This window comes from Molothrus ater, chromosome 5 (assembly GCF_012460135.2).
Source record: "Molothrus ater isolate BHLD 08-10-18 breed brown headed cowbird chromosome 5, BPBGC_Mater_1.1, whole genome shotgun sequence".
NCBI classification, from domain to species: Eukaryota; Metazoa; Chordata; class Aves; order Passeriformes; family Icteridae; genus Molothrus; species Molothrus ater.
The window spans coordinates 22,062,899-22,084,283 of record NC_050482.2 but is presented as its reverse complement, the minus strand read 5'-3'; the positions used below and the strand labels follow the sequence as shown (position 1 = coordinate 22,084,283).

Sequence of the window (21,385 nt, the reverse complement as noted above, 5' to 3'; positions counted from 1 at the left end):
TTTAGTGACTTATACTTTATTAGTTCTGTACATTTCTGGATGTTTTACTCAAGAGAAAAAATTTCAAAACACAGTTAAAATTTCTTAAAGAAGTAGCATCATGATGCTAAAGAGCCTTTAGAGAGACCAGTATTTTTACTGCATAATTTCTCATCAAATATTTTGTCCTTCCCCATTATCTGCGTTTTGGTATGTTTTCTTTGCCAATAGAAGTTAATCTGAAGAAAGTTTTCAATGGTCTTTCTAATAACCAGAGAGAGTAATCTACAGTCTCACTTCAGAACCTTAACACAAAAAGCTGTTAACAAATGATCATAATAACAGATACAATTATTATCATTGCTAAGCACAAGGATCATTTTTGTATGTAGTTTCATTATCTGGTTTTCCTATGATATCTTTTTAAGTTAAACATATTTTGAAGTAAAAAGGTTATAAAAATCATAAACACCAGGCTGGGAAAAGCCACAGTGGCTTTAAGTCAATCCATGGCTATTCTGTCTGAGGAACTGATAGAGCTGGACCTTTGGGATCATCAAATCTGTTGTTTGTTGTGAGCTGCATGATCATATGGATGCCATAGGTCAGGATCCACAGTAAAATTATAGATGTCACCAAGCCCATCCAAATTCCAGGAGTGAAGAAACCTGTACAGTCACTTGCATAGGAAAACTGGTTGTTTATAATGTTGAAGCCTTGAATCTGAAAATGAGAAAAGGCAGATAGAAGAGTGCAATTAAGCATAGTCCTTACTTTCAGGATATATTTGTTAATTACAAAACCCCACAGCTTTTAACTATCAATCATACCCTCTGCCCATTAAAAAAAGAGTGAGAACAAAATTTTCTGCATAACAATTTTCCAGATCTCCTTTTCACCCAGGAAATTAAAAACGTAGAATCCATTTCTTTGGTAAGCAGTAGGTTCCCCACTTCAGAAATTTGTATTACTTATAGAAGTAAAGTCCCAGAGGGGACGTATGGTCAGTTTTCTTCATTCTCTGTATTCTGATTAGTATTCTGTATTCACATAATCAGTATTGTCAGTATTCACTGGTCATCAGCTCTATGACCACTTCAGAACCAGGAAACTCAAAGCACCCAAAGGCATGAGAGTTAAGCCTCCTCAGATCACAAGATTTGTTGAAATAGTCTGAGAGTTTTAGCTAAGATTTCCTTGACAGAGGAGATAGACAAAATTCCTGGAACCTACTTTAAAACACATCTAATATGACCTTTTTTGGCTGAGAGTTAGCGAGAATTCAGGGAGAAAAATGTTGCAAAATCTTTCCTCCTCCCTCCTTGTAATTCAAAGACTCAAAACAGAAGGAAAGGCTTGCTTTACTGAGGTATGGGATATGTGTTGTCTATTAACTTATAAAACCTATATAAACTTTTCCAGCAGTTAGAAAAGTTTGTAATATCTCTGATTTGACTGAATTCACATTGTCTACCACTGACTGTCCTCTGACCATATTATTTTCCTCAAAAAAATCAACCAATTTGGAGATACGGTCTCTGTCTAGATGCCAATTGTACAAAAATATCAACAAACTGAATGCCTTTGAGACCAGTGACTTCCTAGAAATTTTGTTCAAACCAATCAGAGGATTAGAAAACTATGAAGAAAGGGAAGACAATCCCCCCCCTACAAACATGCACATAATGGCAAAGGCACTGATTCCTTTAGAAGGAAGGGAACAAAAGTGATGGAAGAAGAGGAAGGAAAGAATTAGTCTGATTCATTTTGATTCATTCTTAAATAATTTTATAAAGAAAAATTAAGAATGGGATTCTTATACATTTACAGCATCTATGAAATGGGTGTGTAAGGAAAGCACCAAATATCAAAAACCCACTGGTAAAGAAATGACATGTTAAAAATTACTATTTTCCATAAAATATTATCAAATAATTTTTTTAAAGGATTATTTTATTTAAATCACTTCTCTCACCCAGCAATAAGCATGAAAGCAGAAGATCATGGATTTCTACTTTTATGTGTTCCCACACCATGATTATTCTATGATTTACAATAAAAAAAATGGAAAGCTTGAGTTTATGTGTGGTAATAAAAGAGTTTGTACTTCCTAGGAAAGGTGTTGGTACAAACCAAACAAATCTACCAGGCAACAAACACACCAGTAATTACACACTCTGGGTTTGTATTCAGGCATGGCTCAGGTCGCTAATGTTCATGTAATATGTGTGTTAAGAGCAATGTCTGTACCTTCCAGAATGGTGATTAGTAAAACTATGAGGAATTAAAGGCTCTTTAGATAATGTGGAGGTGAAGACAATTTTAGCAATTCAACCTTTCAGAAGAATCTTTCCAAGCCAAATCATGGTAGCTAACTCACAAAGACTGTCTGCTTTCACCAAAGGTAGTCAGACTTCTGATTAAAGCAGGATTAGTGAACACAAGCTGCAGGGCTGGACAACTATTTGCACAGCTTTAGAGAATACATGACTGCAAAAGCCTTTGCTTGTTAAGCCACTGCTTTGACCACCAGCGAGAATGTGAATAGGAGTTGTGAAATGTAGCCTGAAAGACTTATTGACAGTAAAAATGGACAGAAAGTGATGATTTATGTCATTTGTGTTCAAAAAAATGGATTGAAATTCTGGAAAACAATACACATTTCCTACCACATTTTCAAGGGCTCTCTGAAGTACTTAACAGGTATATTCAGTTTAGAAGGGCTTTGTCACTCCTGATTTAGAGCCAGAAATACTGAAATTTATTGTTTCAATTTTAGTGGTCTTATATATTTTTAAAACAGCATTATGCTTATTGAACCATCTAGGTGAAAGATTCAATTGTACATTCCTAAAATGCTATGTCTACTTTTAGGAAGGCAAGAAAGAATATGCTGGGTTATTTTATTATTTTTCTGAAGCTTTATCATTTCTGTGGGGGTGTTAGACACCAGGCAAAAAATGAGAATCTCAGCAGCATATATAAAAAAGTTAAAAATACTTACATGTAGTTCTCTAATATTTATGAATGCAGAAGTGTTTTGTATACAGGCCTTTGTCCAGTGGAAGTTTTGATTTTGGTGTTTATACCAGTCATTTGTCTTGGTTATACAAGTCTGTACTTACTGTTAATTTTAAAATATTTTTGAATGTAGATTTCTCATCCTATGGCCTATGACAAAAACTTCAAGTAAAATATGCTGGGTTTATGGCTCTTACATGCCCACCAAACTTCTAATTTTTGAACTTTGAGATATTTTAGCTACAAAGAATCAAAACATTCTTGACTTTGAAGTTTTGGGCAGTTTTTCATGGGTTTCAAAGTACTTCTGAACCCCGTACACTAAAGAAAAGCAGTGTTTTTGCTGGCAGCCTCCTCTCTAACTTCATTGACAAATATGAGATGCTCAAAAGCACAAAAGGTATCATGTAAGAACAACCATTCCTGTAGCAGCAACAACCAACCAGACCCCCACCAAACCCAGAGCAGTTTAGGTGCTCTGCAGAGGTCTGTGGACACCCAGGGCTGTGACCATGCCTAGCCAGCCTCCCACAGAGCTTCTTTTACATGGCAGTGAGTGAGGCAGCTCCAGAACTGAAGTAGGGCTACACCTGTTCAACCTTGCCCAGGAACAAGTTGTGCAAGGCTTCCCTGTGCAGCTGGAATTGTCCCTCTGTTGCTGTGATTCAGCTTCCAGGACCCAGCGTTGCGAAGTGCAATTGTGCCAGTTTGATTGGCATTGGATCCTGGTTTCTAACTCATTGCGTTACATTGACATGAAAATCATGTTTCTCAGTTTCAGGAACAAAATTTTGTGCTGGCTGCAACTACTGAGCACATCCCACATGCTTTTTTCACCAAGCAATAGAGTTTGGGGGTTTCTAAACCTTAGGCAATAAGACTGAAACAGAGATCACCTTTCAGTACGTATCAGTGGAAGATACCTGGAAAAGTATGATCTAAGTCAGATAGAACCTGGAAATGAGCCCAGAATGGTCACCTTCTGTTTTCTCACACCACAGAAGAATACCAGCCTGGGAGTTTTTGGGTTGTGTTCTATGTTTAGGATTTGATCAGAGAAAAAGCTCTTTCTCAAGAGGAACTGGAGTTTCTGTTGTCTGAACAGTGGAAGCAGCTGCGGTTCCAAATCAATAAGGAAGGTGAGAAACCACTACTTCTACTCATGGTTAAGACCACAATGAAAGGATGCCTGCTAAGGTTGGAGCAAGGCCTTTTTAAGCTTTAAGAAGGCAGTAATATCAGTGCATATAGGAACTGACAGGAAAGATAGGTGGTAAGTATACACTTTGTAATTTCATAGGTCATGTCCTTTCATATCTTACTGATGTGAAAGCCTAACTCCAAAGAGTTTACTAGGCAAAGTACAATTGCATGAACTATGGTGTTTACAAGCCTTTACAAAAAAATAACATCATAAAGAATCTTCACAACATTGGTATGTATTACAACATTGTTTCTCAAAAAATGGTGAGACATGATACTGGAATTTGTGGAAAATAAATCTAAGCACCAGTGCTCTCTCTGTGAGATTTCCATTGCTTAAGCAGAAGTGTCAAGTCTGGAGTCAGGTTATTGGGATTTGGTTTGTTATCAAAATTATAAATACAATTATATCAGCATTTGTATCCAGTTATTGTGGGGTTAGCTCATGTTTGACAAATAGAGTACAGTTTGGAATTATTCCTATTATTTTAATGATCTCTTCCATCAAAGAGATCCCTTAGTGAAATATTGTTTTAAAATAGAAATGTTGTTATGCTTCTCTTAAGTCAAGAGCAAAGCTCAAAGTAGTAAAAGTGAAATAATTTATACCTCACAGATGTAGTCTTAACTACTACTAAATAAGCAGAAAAGCTATGTGTCATTCAAAAAAAGCCCTCTGCTTTCCTTCTGGGTCATGCAGGAACTAGTACCATTCCTGATCAAAGTCCATGGCAAACCTCCCATTAAATCTCGTTGCACTGGGCTTTGTTTCTCTCTGCAGGAGTACAGACAGTCCATGTCTCCAAAACCAGCAGCCACACTAAGCTGTACTTTCCTAGGTAAACAAAGCACCAAGAAATCAAATAAAACTAAGTAAGCAGCATAAAGCCACCCACCTAAGAGGCCCCTGTTTCCAAGAGCAGCCCAATTCATTAAACAGGCATGAGGACTTAGCCATTCTTTGCCTGATTAGGAGCATTTGGTTTAATTGGGTTTTCTTTCTGTGAACAACTTCATAGTTTTGTTTTTCAAAGCTGCGCTTTCATGTTTTCCTTGTTTAGCAACTGGCGTCTTGTTTACCCCTCTACTGAATAGCTCACCTAGGGGAACAGCTTTTCTTTTATGTTTTCCCTCTGGCTGGAATGAAAGTAAGGGCATTATGAATGTGTGTCACTCACCACCTACAATAGCAAGTAATAGTACTTGGAGTTATCTCTGAAATGGCAAAGCATACTCACTTGCAAATTGGAAATGAAAACATCCCAATTTTTTGCCTCGTTGTTGGATGGATCTCTATCCAGCCTTGCAGGATAGAGATTGCTAGTTCCCACCAGCTGACAATGAAATGAATACTCTGCAGGGGCAGAGATGCCAGAAACAATAAATTTAGCTAACTTGTCTCCATCTTGTACAATCTCAACTGAATCTAAAGTGGACCATCTTCTAGCTGAGACTTCATAGAACTTGTTGGTCATTAAAAACCTAGGAATACAACAGAGGACAAAAAGAAAAAGTCAACAGGTTAGAAGGAAAATACAAACATATATTTGATAAAGTAAGAGATAAAGGCTCACTATTGCTAGCTGCAAACATCACAGTTGATGATGACATGGGCTCCCATGTCATAAGATTGTTTCAAGTGAAGAAGTTCTGTGAATGTGTTTATTACTTACAGTTTCACCTCACAAGCACAGCTTTCTATAACTGTGGCAGGCAAGAAGCAAATGCAGTTTCATTCTTCAAGGGCCTCTGCCAGTCCTGTATTTCATCAGTTACCAACAGTTTATAATAAATGGAGGCGAAAGTGAGAAAGTGTCAGTAAGATTGCAGTGGCTCTGAATAAACATTTTATGGGATTTTTGGAAAATTGTTTTTCTGATAGCTATAGGCATGATAGCCATTCTAATTTATCATTGCAATTCTTTCTTGGCTCAAATGCCTAAATGGCCATTTCCTTTGCAAAGGTCTGAATTTGGTGTAGAAGACAGAGCTTTCTCTCACTGGTGGGTCAGAGGGGTAGTCAGATCTAGTTTCACAATTTGAAGCAGGCTAGGCACAAAAAACTATTTTATAATTTTGAAAGCATCTGTGTGTGTGTAGTATTGCAGCAGTTTATAATGATGTAATTTAAGTTACTACCAATCTGAACAGCTCCCAGCAGACATAACTGAGAACATCCAGACATCCAGAAATACATTCTGATCCTTTACAGATCAGGACTATTTGCTACTCTTTATCAGTTTTTATAAGTTACTTTTAGGCATTCAAGCTATTTAATAAGGAAATTATAAGCCTTTACCCTTACTGTACATTGTTTGATACTTTAACCCTACTTGGTCTATGCATGAGTATTTCTACATAGTTTGCTGATGATTTCTTTTGATTATTGGCAACCACAAAAGATTTAGAAATCTATTTATCAATAAATAAGACTTTCTACAAAATGAAACATTCTAATATGTTTATCCACAATGAGTGACACTGTATGTTCACTTTAAAATTTGAACTAATAACTTAGATGCAATTATGATTGGTTCGAAAAAAAAGTATAGTCATCTTAAAAGAGGCACAATATAAACTTTTTTATGTTCTGTAGGGTATATGTACATAGAGAACATATTCTCTCTCTGGAGAATATGTTCTCTATTCTCTGGAGAATATTGCTTGTTTGTTCAAATTAGTTACTTTCAATATTGTGTCATCCACACAGCATAGAATCTAAGCACAAATGATGCTTTTAAAAAATATTTATTAATAATCAGTGGGCTTTTGATTCAGGTAAGTTCAGAAACATCAAGAGTTTCAAAATGCTCAAAAGGAATTCCAGAATGCAGTGTCATTGAAGTGAGAAAAGGATGTTTTGTCTTATGGCATTCTGCAAGCATCAGTGAAAAAGAAAAAAAAAGAATTCTATCCAGTCCACATTTGTAGATATATATATAGAAAATGTTCTATTCTTATACAGTTACAAAATGAAATTATTGCTAGAAGAAAGGAACCTTTTGCTGATGTACAGTACAATCTGAACAGAATTGCCCCAGTAGCAATGCTATAGGCACTATATTAGCACTATACTGTGTTTATAACTAGCTGAAAGCCAGTTATAAACACAGAGAAGATTACTTAAATGTTTATGACAACCACAGAGGCTGGGTGTGGTCTGTACTTTTGCTCATAAGATGAGAAAAGTGGTAAAGAAGGAAATTCCTTTTAAACAGACCTTATGAACAAACAGTTTTATAAGGCCATGCATGTGAGTACAGTCTAAAATGACTTTGAAGGAATGTTTCTCTTCATATTACACCAAAGACTAAAATGTGTTACTTGCAGATTTATGAGAATTAACATTCTAATTGGTTAACTACTTGATCACAGTTAACTTAGTAATGAAGGCTGTTTTCCTTAGCATTTTTCCAAACTAACAGTGAATAGCCTCCAACAAGCACACACTTAACTGATAATGGATGTAAATATAGTTCATGAAATTGTAAGAAAAAAAGGCATTCAAACAACAAAAAGCTATAGAATTACTTAATTTAGTTTAACATTTTCTCAAATGAGTAGATAGTAAAATAGAGCACATTATAGCAAATTAATCATACAGAGCAGAGAGAGAACAAAGGTTTTATCTGCAGAACTGAAAGTACCTTGGCTTCTTAAGGAAATGTTACATTCATGTTAAACATTAGAGACAATTATGTACATTATGTACTTTATGACTGGTGGCACAAAAAATTCCTGGTCATGGAATTTTTTGTGCCAGATAACTGTATGAACTCTGAATGCCACCACCACTGATTGTGTCTCATGTGGCTAATCATTACAAGCAGAGGTATTTCTGAAGCGGAAGGTAGCTAGAATTACTGTTTCAAATATTCAAAGAGAAAGACAACTGTTAAGCAAAAGGCTTTAAAACACGTTTTTTGGGTCAGCTCTGTTCTGTTCTATACATGGAGCAACAAGAGCAGTCAAGTATGTATCAATGTAAGTTTGGAATACTAATGTTGTGCACTCCCATTCACTTTGACACTTTCCCAGAGAAAATGACAGACAAGTGCTTGAACAGTTGGATCAGTTTATGAGAGAACTGAGATCTTGCTTCTTCCAGCAAAGGACTACTGCCCACTGCTCCCACTCCTGCTGCAGCAGTAGCTTGCTTTCCGAACACTATCACAACAACACTCTCCAGGCACTCCCTTACAGCTCATCTCCCAGTGCAAGTGCAGGAGGATGAGTGAGACTGGCTCTTGCTAGAGAGAGGGAGGTGCCAGCTCTGTGTGTGTGTGTGCACAGGATGAAGCAGCAGTGCAGCTGTCAGTGGAGGTGGGATGTGACCACCTGCTCTGACTGGGCATAGACTGGTGTTGATAAGGGGGGCAGCCTCTGGATCCTGCTCATGCTGCTGAAGTTAGAACCTACCTTATTGAAGAATAAACTGAGCTACTTGAACATGGTCCTCTCTGGAGTCACTTTCAAGAAATGCTATCCTACACTTAGTAAAAGGCCTTTACAGAGGCAAAAAGTGCAGTCATGGCTCTCAGCTCTGTTCCTTCCACCTCTCTGCCTGGCTTGTATCCTGTTTGTTAGGCAGACCATGATCTTAGCAAGGTGTAATCTTGAAAAAGAAATCAAATCAAAATGAACCAGAGGGGAAAACAGAGGTTGCAACATATCTCCATGGATTTTAGAAGCTCTGACAAGAGACATGCTGAGATACACAAGGTGAATAAAGTGTTAGCGAATCATGAAAAAAGTCAATGGCTTGTTCTGGTTCTGTTCCATGTATCTTATTATTTGCATTATACAGCATGCACTGCTATATGATGGTAGCTAACAGAGGCCTAAAATGACAGCATTGTCCCATCAAGTGACAATCCAACAGAAAACTAAAAATAATCAAGTGAGTCATTAGAATTATTGTTAATTTATAAAGGCTCTGAGGTGTTATGGGTTGATATCAGCCAGCAGCCAAGCACACATTCAGCTGTTTGCTCACTCCCCATGTTCAACAGGACGGAAGGGAGAATAGAAAGAGCAAAAATGAGGAAACTTGTGGGTCAAGATGAAGACAGCTTAATAAGTTATGGGGATAGGGGAAAAAAACCAGTACAGAGACAGTCAGCTCTCTATCTCCCACATACAGGCCAAGGCATAGTGAAGGTCCAAGAAATGATTACCCTGGAAGCTACTCCCTACATTCTTCCTCTATTCCATTTTATATTTCTAAGCACCTGTGTCATAAATAAAAATTGATCAATTTAGACATATTTGTGTTTATTTGCCCTGAAGGTCTATTAAAAACCTGGATCACACATGGCCCAATGGAATAAATCAAATTCTCCTGCAAAACACAGCCAGCCTGTGCTACTCTTATTTACTTGGCATGAAAACATCCAGGACCTTACCTGAGCTCTCTTTTCAAGTCCTCACCTATTGTAGAGCCTGAGTTTCTTATTCCAGCTTCAAGGGCTGTTTATGCATTTTAGTATTTAGCTATAATGTGTTCAAGCAGAGGCACAGGTCAAGAAAGACTTTGTGACTATTTCTGCCTCTACTGTAACAGGCTCAAAGGATATAAATTTGTTTCCTGAAAAAGAAAGAAAACATGAACCATTCACCTTTTGTACTGGCATTTTCGTTTAAATTACAGTTTGTCTGCAGAATTGCTCCAAATTTCTTCTCTCCAGATGCAACTCAGATTCATGACTGCATTAAATTTTTCATCCAATAATTAATTAAAATGAAAAATTTTTAACAAACAGATTACTAAACATAATTCTAAATAATCTTCACTAAATCCATGTGTGTACTAACATCACATTTGATCTTCTGCCAGCTGCAGAAAAAAAATCTAAGACAAATGTTTCAACTGCCAAAGGATTTTGTTTCTATAGTAATATCTCAAGGTTTGAAACTTGCCATTGTACAGTTAAGTGAAGCCTGTTGACTACTAAAGGAAACAACACCTTTAAGATCTAGCTGTGAACTAGTTTTGAAGCACAGTGTCATGCTCTGTAGGATGTATTGTGATTTGTACTATTTTTTTGGAACTGTAATTTTACTAGAAAAGATTATATGCTGAGGGTAGCCATATTCAGGACAAATGTAGGAAACAACCACACTCATTCATACAGAAAGAGATTATAGCAGACCAGCTAAGACTTGTGCTAGGATGGGCAAAGATGAAGAATGAGAATCAGAGCAGTGTTTTGGAGGGCCTGTCTCTATCAGAGTGGGAGAGGAGCACTAAAGAACAGACAGAAGAGCATCGGGGCAGCACCAGCAAAAATGATATTCTGGGACTTGTAGTAAAAGGAAAAACACAGCTTGGGTAGAGTCTTGGTTTGAGATCAGTACCTTTTAAATGGCATCAAAGGAAAATATTTTTTTAATTCCCTATGGTGTTTAAGGAAATACGTGTCTCTTTGATAATTTATATGACAGACCAAGGCATGCTTGACACCATCACCAAAGACAAGTCCCAAGGATCCTATACACAGCTAATTTCAATAGTCAAAAAAGTAAAAACACTGTACTAACAGCAATCGATCTGTACAGTATGTTCTCTTACAAAGCTCTAGCTGGTTGAGGGAGAAGGGAGATACATGTCTTTTGCCACCTGTCATGATCTCTAACACTGAATACAAGTGTCTCTATGCACTCTGAATACCACTCCAAACACATCACTGACTCTCCTTAAGACAAGTTCTTTTGGGATCCTTTTACCTTAACACAGAATGTTTCTCTTGCCACGGTAGGAGAGATATAGTCTTGTCACCATGCACGGAGTAAAGACTTTAAAACTTTTTGCATCCCTCATTAACCACAAGCTAGCACTAACAGAGTGCACTGGAAATCCACATTAGGACTCAATACAGCCCTGGCCATGCAGGTAGACTTCAACCCCTCAAAGTTTTTCAAATCACAGTTAGATTTACCTGAGAGGACTGTGGAACAATCCTATTAGTAATACAGGAAGCTGCATATACCAGTACCTTATGGTATGGATGTTTGCCTACAATATTTTTTCAGAACTTTACCTGAGAATAATAATATATTTCCAGTATAAAGACTGTACTGTTGTTTTCCTCCATCATGACTCCTCAGAAGAGAAAGCAAATAATAAAGTAAAAAATATTTTCATTTAACTTCTCCCCTTTTTTTGTTCCTAGTTCCTTAACAGGCATTGTAAACCACAAAAGGTCTATTTAAAATAAATCCTAAGTTACCTTATCTCTAGGCTGCTGATTCCATTCACTGGTCTTGTGTATTTTAATGACAGTCTAAGAATAAGAAACAGATTTTTAATGTTAGAGTAGTCAGCTTTAATTAGATCATTGTGACATTTCAATTTGAGGGATATATTGTAAATCAGTAGGCAATTACAAAAGTCATATAGCAAAGGTTCAGTACACAGAAAAATATGACTAAATATTTCTAGGGTTTTATTTACCCAAGAGCAGGTGCTTCAAAGTAAAGGAAAACAGAGATCATGTTTCATTAATGTACTTGTAGATGAGTTACTACCTCGTAACTGGGAATACTCCCCTTTGAGGGAATGAAATTATAGTCTCATTAATGCCAGTGGAGATTTTTGTGATTGTAAGACCAGGCACAGGGAAACCTGTTTGGACCAAATACAAACAAACAAGGAAGTGGGGAACATAAGAAGAAAAAAATTGTGAAAATAACAGGCCTCATCTGAACAGTTTTTGTGGTCTTGATTTAACTTCTTTCTTCTAAGAATAATTTTTTTAAGTTTTGGATGCTTTAGAAGAAAACAATTAAAATAGCACTGATTTGACATAATATTTCTGAAATTTTTCTGAATTGCATGTATTATGATATGAAATTTCTTATGCTACTCACGTTGTGTTGCTGTCTGTGCACTCAGAGGCAGAAATATCCACGTTCTGTGCTAAAAATGTTGCGTTTGTCAAATCTATTAAAACTGAATTGTTGGCTTTGAGGCTGAAATTACTAGCATAAAAAAGGATGCATGTATCATTTCCAATGGTTACATTCAGAGGAGGATATGATGAACTTTCTTCTTCCTCAGCAGCCATTAATTGTCGTCTTAATTCTGCCACCACATCAGTTCTTCTAGAAATCTGGAATAACAACACATTAACAATTCATCCCTTTGTAAGAGTCATTTCACTTGAAAACAGACTTCACCATTCTGTACCATGAGCACCTGTTCTTCTTAAATCCTCAATCAACCTCAATAGTTGTTACTGTCTGTCTATTTAACTGGTGATGTGGAGACTAAGGAGGCTCCCAAGGCCAGCTGTCCACATGTGAAAATAAGCACCACTGATACTAGGCAAATGAATGTAAAACAATGTTGGTAGTGTTGCCTTAAGATAGTAGCATTCATTTGTGCTAACAGACAGAAGAATTTTTTTCCCAGAAGAAAATACTGAAAGAAATCAACATTTTTCTTTTTCCTGCAATAACATAATGAGAAAAGTTCAACTTGCTAGTTCAGGGACACTCTCCCCTTAAGTAACAGTAACTGTTTTTGCAGTCTTCATTTTAACAAGCATGAGAGCAGTCTACTAAAACTACAGCAAGCTTATTTTTAAACTCTTCTGATGGCTTCTGGAAAAAGAAGACCTTCACTCATTTGGGTGATGTAGTGAACATCAGCCTACAAGAGACATATCTGTTTTTAGGATATTTCCAGGAATTTAGGATATTTGCATGAATATTTAGGATATTTCCACAAATTGTGCCTAGTAGGTAATGCTTTTAAAAAAGGTGCCCAGGGCATCCTTGGTAAAGCAGCCCCACAGATGTCAACAGTTAAAGCAACTTTACCACACAACAAATTTATTCTCCTCTTATCTTACTCCTCACTTCTTACTCTATTCATATCTGGAATATTCCACCTATTTTTGATTCCCATATCAGCTTTACAACCTTGTATGCTACAAGTGGCCTCTACCCTTGTATAACTTTAGGGTACAAGAAATGAAAGGCATCACAAAGGTTACAAGGATTACTGTAATTATGTGGAGGTATTGCTTGGAACTCCTTTTCATGGGTTTAAAGACAGCCAATGTTGTAACCAGTGTAAAACGACAGGTTTAATGACAGTCAGTCATTTTCCAGTCTGAAACAGTGACTATAATATCACTTTATCACCTCCCTGTGGAGAGGAGCCCCAGAAGATTTTGTCACCTGAACGGCTGCTCTGTAAACACTATTGGCCATCTGTTATTTACAGCTTGTCTTTGCAGGTACCTCATTATATCAATTAAGCAGAAAGGGCTGCTTTAAAACCCTTTGACTAAATGCTCCAGTGAAGAATGCAGTCTTCCCCTCCCATACATGCATACTTTATGAATTTCTTTTTAATTCAGAGTAGTGCCTTTTCAAATACATCAGAACAAGCATTATTTTAAAGGAATACCATGTTCTTTAAAAGAAGAGGGTACAACAAAAGAAAATATTCAACTTTTGATATAAAACTTTAAATCTTTCCTTAGACTTTCCTGAAATGTAATCATTTTATTTCAAATTGAGAGGAAAAGCTGAAGTCTAAATTATATCCTGTCTAACTATTGGCTTTACTATGTGGGCCCCATGTATCATCTAAAGAGGGCTTTAAAAACCACCTGCTAAGAGCTGAAAACAATTGGGTACTGTGACTGGGATAACTTTGGGGATTAGGTCAAAGTACCTTAAAATAAAAGGAAAGCTATTAAAATATAATCATAAGACTACAGCTTTATTGCTCTCTGAGCAGTCCTTTGCCATGAGGCTCTTAAATACAGATTCCCTTGTCTCTCTCAGAAAGCATATGACCCAAAAGAATGCAAACCTGGAAAGAAGGGTTTTCAATGGCAAAGAAATTCACTGGTTTGATAGGCATAGGCAGATCCATCCGGTCAATACACGGCTCCAAGGTTGGCGTCAGTGGAAAAATTTTGCACTTGTTGACCATGGGATAGTTTACTCAACATGTGGTCCAGTGACACCTGACAGAATGTACCTGTCTCAGAGGGGAAGAGCTCTAGCCCAGGAGCCACTGGGGCTTGATGACAAAGCTTTAAATGAGTTTGGAAGGGGGAAAGGAACAAAACCAGGCTGTCCAGTGAAGAGCAATGAGATGGTGTGCCAAAACTTGGGGAAATGAGCATTAATGGGGTCCCTCAATCTGCTTCCAACTCAGATATTCTGTGATTCTGTGAATTAAGCATGCTTGAAATCAGAGAGAGATATTTAAAAATTTAGTCTTCAGGCTGGAAGGAGGATCTCTGAAACAGCCCCGCCTGGGGCCCACTGAAGACCTGAGGACAGAGGCTGCTCCTTCCAGGTAACTGCAGTGGGAAGCTGAGAGCTTCCCCACTATGTCCCTGTTTCTCTGTTTAAGGAACATTTTCTTTTGTTGCTGCACAAACATGAGCTTACCAAATCAAAATCATTCTCAGATGTCATATATTTCATGCTAAAGTATAAATTACAAGACATTTCCTTGACAAATGGATTATATTTATGCTGAAATACTGTAAATCAAATTAGATTACTTAGGAACAATACATGGTGGAAGTGTTGCCAATCATTACACCATATTTAATTCTGTTGTTCAGTGTGCTCTTCTCCTTCAGCTAACCTGAACTGAGGGATGTGTGAATCACTGACTTATTCTCTGAATTTATCAATGGCATTTTTGATCCCAGTCATGCAGTGAACAACAGCAAGACCTGATTAAATAACGTACAGAAAAGAAAAACAAAGAACTTTGGTTTTTTTTCCTAGACCTCGGTGGAATGTTGTAATTACTAACTGAACCTGCAATAGGTTGAAAGACTTCTTCCCTTTGATCTGTTTTTCAAGCCTCTCGATTCAGAATAATTTCTCTTGAAAACAAGAAAGGAAGCAGATCTGGGAACATTTTGATACACCAACATACAAATCTTTCTCAAAGCAAACAGACCTTACATACAAAATTACTTGTTCTGTTGTTGTTGCCACAGTTTTGTTGGCTCTTCCAACACAGAGTGGCTAGAGAAAAGAAAAAAGATTTGGGGCCATTTTATGCATTTGAAAGTACACTTGAAAACAAATATAAATCAAACAGGTGAAAACACATATGAAAACCACACAAAATACTGTGAAAATAAAAATTTCATTTGCTGAAATGACAAATGGTAATGAACAACAGAAACAGACATTTTACACAGGTTACAACATGGGATTTCTGAATATCAGTTCAACAGACACTTGTGTCTTCTGTTTCAATCTTTTGGTTTTTGACTTCTTATTGCTACATTAAAGTGTGCACATCAAGAATAAGAAAACTGTCCTGGTGGTGCTTGCTGCTCCTTTTCATTTCTAACAGCATAGATTTATGACCACATCCTCTCTGTGGGATTGGTGCTCTTATTGAAAGGATATTTCTGTACTTTCAAGGAGGGAGGTTAGTAGGCAGAAGGGTCCATTCCCTTTCTCTTTTTAGGCTGTATCTTAGTTTAGCCTATACATCCATAATACTTTGTGCACTACAGTGTGTTCTCTGTATATACCTGACTTGGATGGCAAATGGCAATTTTTCTAGTTTTAGTCATAACCTGATTAATCCAGTTGTTAGTATTGCAAAACTACATAAGAATCCCAGCTTCTACTAAAAAAAAAAGTGCAGTATTAGAGCCAGATATTGCTTATTAGCATTGCACAGCATAGCACAAATGAAGAAAATAACCTGAAAATATTTAGGGAATGCATGTAGAGATAAGTTCAAAATGCATTGTAAAATTGAGGACAAAGAATCTTTTTGGATCACATATGATGCCCTAAATCATGAAGCACAAGGTCCAAGGGCAGGTGCTGCAACTGCTAAAATAACACCACAAAGACAAATACCTTTTATCTGAACTGGATTTGGGGTTTGGTAGATGGAACTGCTCCTACATATCATGTACCAACTGTAATTCTTTTCACAGGATACCAAAAGAACTGTATGCTTGCATGTTCTTCATTTGCTTTAACGGGGATCAACAAAAAAAAATTTTTGCAAGATATCCTTTAAAAAAATGACCTTAGGAGGCTGCCATGTGCTCAGTAGAGGGGTACTGCAAAATGGCAGATCGTGATTCTTTCTGGGGTTTGGCTGTGGCATATCAGAAGCTGCTCAGCATTAACATCCCAGCCAAGTATCAGCACATTTCAAATCCTTTTTTTGAAATTATCATTTCAATATTCCTTCCCACACAAACAGATCAGTTTTCCTCCATGCTTTCTATTTGATATGGCCTCATGGTCTCACGATGGATAGCATCACGACCACTTCTACTAATACATAATTTTCTTGAAGGATAGTGTATCACGAATCTGTGATGCAGGCAATCTCACTGCTAAAGGTCAGCAATTTCAAAGGCAAGCATTAGAATTTGGCATAACTGAAAAAATGTTCTTTATGGTGTCAAGTTTACAAAATCACACATGCAGCAAACAGAAATATATTTGATTGGACTTCATTCTTTCACCTGTCAGTGGAAGCCTGTAACATAACAGTGCTTTAAGCTGTCAAAATCTAGAACATTAAGCAGAGTTACCAATTATCTCTATTTCTGAAACTTTTAACTGTCTACATTTTTATTATTTCTAACATTTTAGGATTTTGTTTTTTAATTCCCCTCTAGGCTGACTTGTGGCTGCCTCAGACCTGGAAGTGTTTAAGGTCAGGTTGAACACGGCCTAGAGCAACCTGGTCTACTTGAAGGTGCCTCTGCTCCTGGCATGGAGATTGGAACTGGATGACCTTTAGGATCCCTTCCAACCCTATTTTATGTATTTGTACTGCAACTGTAAGCCTAAACAAGACACCAGAATAAATTTCAATAGCATATCGATATTTTTCCCAGAAGAATCCTTGACCTCTATTTCCCATCTCTATTATTACTCTGATGAAGCAGGTAAAAAAGAATGCACAGAAATGTGCATTCATTTATTAACAGTGATTATGATCATTCTAGTGCCTTGCACATATAACCAACCTTAATGTCTCACATTAGTATCTGATGAATATGCAGAACCATGCACCTCTTGAACCATGCACACTTCTAGCAGCAAGCCAAATGGCTTGGCAACTGTGACACTCAGCTTGTGCCTGGCGTTCTGCATCACTCAGAGTTTTTCACAAAAACAAGGCTGGGACACAAATGTTAAAGTCAAAATGCATGTCTTACAGTAAGAGATAATGATCTCACTGTAAAACATAATGTTCTCTTTTATAATTGATAGAACTGCTGTGACTTGTGGAGATTACCAAGTCATGAGCAACCACTTCAAGACCTTCTGCTAGAAGAGACAACAAAACCTCAGTAATTATACACTGCTCAGTTCAGTGGACAAATCCATCTATGCATAAACATGATCTGCAGGATCAGCTCACACATTCATGGCTAGATCTGCTTCTTCACACGCTGCCTGTCCTGTAGCAGCCCTGGGATGGATAAAAGATCTCTTGACTGTCATTTACAGAGAATGGAACTACTCTGTGCCACCAACACTGTGCAGAGACAAGAGTTAGCAGGGACCATGCGAGCAGCAGAACCCAGAGCAGAGCAAGGTGTTGGGATGCAGCACTTGTGAACACTTCAATTCAATTCCACTTGAAAGGCTTTAAAATCAGATAATGTATGGTACATACAAGAACATCTGTAAATGCAATCCCCATTTTCTGGAGAAATGTATATTTCCTGTTATTTTCTTGCCACAATTTTCAATGGATTTTTATACTAAACTTTTTCATCTACCGTAAGAAAGAGCAGCATTTTTCTACAAAAATATCCTGATTTTAGAAAGTAAAACAGAACATAAGCTGGAATAGCAGCTGGAAGGAGCAATACACTTAATTCGCTCGCCACCTTAAATCTCAGTTAGGACAAATAACCCAAACACAATTACTTCAATGAAAACAATGTATTGGCCATCTTCAAAAGTGTTAGAACTCACTTACCCCTTTTTAGTAAATCAGATTTTGCAAGCAATATACAAAAGAGCGAAAAAATATATTAAGAACTTGCCTTGTAAAATAAAATTATTCCTGAAAGGAATCTACCAGATGTATCATTCAAGAGCTATTTGCTGATGCCAATGTCCCCAGGCTGAGCATTAGATTTTGGGCCCTGTTTCGGGCAATTCTGCCACAGAGATAAAAGAAGCTACAGATTTTGCATAATTTTTAGACTGCTAGGGGAATACCTACTTCCAACTGGTTGCTTTTTCCCCTTTCTTATGTCCATATGCAAAATTCGAGTTGCTATGGGAGATGTGAAAAAGGATGGAGGAGTGTCTGCTGCAAAAAAATGGAACAGATATGCAGTGAGAGTTGGACAGAGGTTACACAGGGGTCTGGTGGGTCACTTAATTGAAAAATGCAGACAGGAGCCAAAGTGTGTTACAGTGCTGGGAGACTTGCCAGCACTGTTTGTCCCAGATGTAGGCTAGTCACAGGGAAATTAAAAACCTGAAGACCCTTAAAATTTTCCCTTTCTCTACTTAATATTGGGATCCTGCAGGACTTTGGAGGACTAATCTGCAAAACTGGCCAATAAATCTAGCAAATTGGATCTTTTGACAGGGAAGTTAAGACAAGCATTTTTTCACAGAAGATCTATTGAAAGGTTTTTAATTTCTACTCTGCTTTCTTGCACTTAATATGCATATAATTCTTCTAACAGTAGGATATGGAAGCTAGAAGGTGTATATATATAAATGAAATCCACATCAGAAAGTCTAGACAAAACTGATCTTAGAAATAATATCCATGCTTTTTTTAAGATTTCCATACTTTTCTCTTGACAAACCTTTCTTCCTCTTCCAAGTTTTTCTCAAAACAGATATGTTTCCACCAAAACCTAGTTAAATATTCCAGCCAATGTCATCAAACACAATTTCATAATTTCCTTTATCTCCCACCGGTCTCTAGCCCACCAAATAAACCAAAATGAGACCAATGCATGCAATCTTTCCAGCAGTTAGGTGGAACTACCACCTCTGTGTCTGCTAGTTATGGATCCTTGTCAGGATGCTTTGATATGAAACTCTGGAAAATAGAAATGTGTAAGGTGAGGCTTATTAGAAAATAAACACCAAATTCCTTCCACCATTCTTGTGGGATTGCTTTTGCAGCTTGATGCCTACTGCTGTTCTTACACCATATCCAGGATTCAATGCCAGGTAATGGCAAGCCTGGCTGGGGATTTGGTTCAACCACAGTCAGTAACTCCTGGTGGAAGTTCAGATCCTGAGAACTGAGGATCAGGAGCAAGGAATATTTTTAGGTTCATAAGGAAATGAACCTAAAAATTCCCCTACTGGGGAGAAGGAAGGAGTTTTTAACAGCAATAAAGCACAGCAGAATCTGACATTGACCTTCCAATAGTTCTGCTCAACATAAGGCAAGAAACACTCTGTTCTGTTGCAGAATTTTCCAAGTGATTTGGCTGATTCCAAATGATTTGGCTGAAAGTCCCAGAAGAAGAAAAAATCTAGCTGTTAAAATAACTGAGGTTTAGCCTTCATACTGTAGTGCACTAAGAAGTAGAATGTGCTTCTTCTGATTCATTAAATATCAATCTAGGAAATCACTCAATCACTTAGTCTAAATAAAAAATCAAATCACAGAATAATAGTTGCAGTTTTTCAATAAAATTGTGAACATTGAGGTTTTCATAAAACAGAAAAGACAGCACAAGAACAAAGTATGCCGTGTAATATCAAATTTGATGTCAAGCATCACTTTATGTACAGCTTTCAAAGTAATTCTTCCATCAACAAATTAAAAAATATGTCTGTGACATTTTGTCAGGAAAGGGATTAGTTTCTTGCCTTTTTTCAGGTCTACCAGTGACACTAATGATTATGTGATACAGCAACTCAATAGCAGACTCCCATGCGAGGCTGGAGGGAGTTGCAGGCCTGCATGGGTCAGAACAGTGCTGTGATACTAGCTGAGATCCCAAAAGCAACAATGACTTGTCAACCTCATGCAGGGCAAATTTGCCTCTTCCCTTCCCCAGTAAACAGTCCAGGGGGACACTGGCAAGTCCCAGAGCTCTCCCAACACTGCCTCTAGCTCTGCTGTACTCTCAATGATGCTAGCACAGGTGACTGTACAGGGGTCTGACCATACAGGACTATTCCCTAAAAGGATGTTAGTACCAGAGCTTTCTTTATTCAGTCTATTTTCTAGTTAGACAGCTTTCTAAAAAGAAACATAATGTATTAGTAGACTGAAATTTCAATTTAAAGTTGTCATCTAGCAGGAATGGGTTATACAGTCCTCAGAAAGAAATAAGCTCTGTGTTTCAATACCAAAATACTGCATTAACATTCTGTTAACCTTTTATTAACACCTTGGCTATTCCTTAGCTTTGTACGCTTAGTGCTCTAATGTACAAACTATGAAAAGAGACTTGCATGCAATTCCAGGTTCGAAATTTTTATGGAAAACCCTTTCATTATTTAATGAAATTAACTTTTTTAAGTTACTTAAACATTAATAAAAGTATCTCTTAGAGAGAACATTTCAATACCCATCCCTAAAGGATATATTCCTCTGCTAAAATCATAAATATGTTTGAATTCCATTTAGAATTTATCTAAATATATCTAAAATTCCATTTAGAAATTATCATTCTTTATCCTAACTTTAGAGGCATGCATGCCACACTTAGGAGTTTAAATGGCTGCACAGTTTGGCAGCTGGACCCAGTGATCTTAGAGGTCTTTTTCAACCTTAATGATTCTATTTTTTTGTATACACAGTGACTATGTGTGAATAATGATGGCCCCTCTTTACCTTTCCAAATGGCAGAAAATCATTAGTTGATGGCTTTGAACAGTCCAATACTTCAGGGAATCACATTCAGGGTAAGAGTTCAAAATTAGAGAAAAACACATCTGCTACATGCAAAAATATAGCAGATCTAGAACTTCACAACAAAATGTCTTCCTACCACAAAACTGACTTCCAAAATCAAAACTTTCTGTGGCACTACATACAGATTTTTTTTTCAGAAATTTTTATAAAGTGAAAAGAAAGAACAAGAAATTTCATGTGAAACTAAAATTAAATAATCCAGGTTTCTTCTAACTAGTCCTAACTGTATTACAGACTGGATGCATTAAAACTTAGGGCTTTGTTATTCTGTCATCAGATCTCACA

The 21,385-nt window shown here is 37.1% G+C and overlaps 1 protein-coding gene across 1 annotated transcript in view; it reads right to left on the bottom strand.

Moving 5' to 3' along the window:
* ATP6AP1 (ATPase H+ transporting accessory protein 1) overlaps positions 1 to 21,385 on the bottom strand; it is a 54,352-nt gene continuing 32,967 nt past the window's right edge. Inside the window, exons 7-10 of the mRNA XM_036400359.2 lie at positions 12,073 to 12,314; positions 11,433 to 11,486; positions 5,442 to 5,685; positions 1 to 702 (exon numbers count right to left, since the gene is read on the bottom strand). Of these exons, the coding sequence (XP_036256252.1) occupies positions 493 to 702; positions 5,442 to 5,685; positions 11,433 to 11,486; positions 12,073 to 12,314 (750 nt within the window). The 3' untranslated portion in view covers positions 1 to 492. The remainder of the gene's footprint in view (positions 703 to 5,441; positions 5,686 to 11,432; positions 11,487 to 12,072; positions 12,315 to 21,385) is intronic.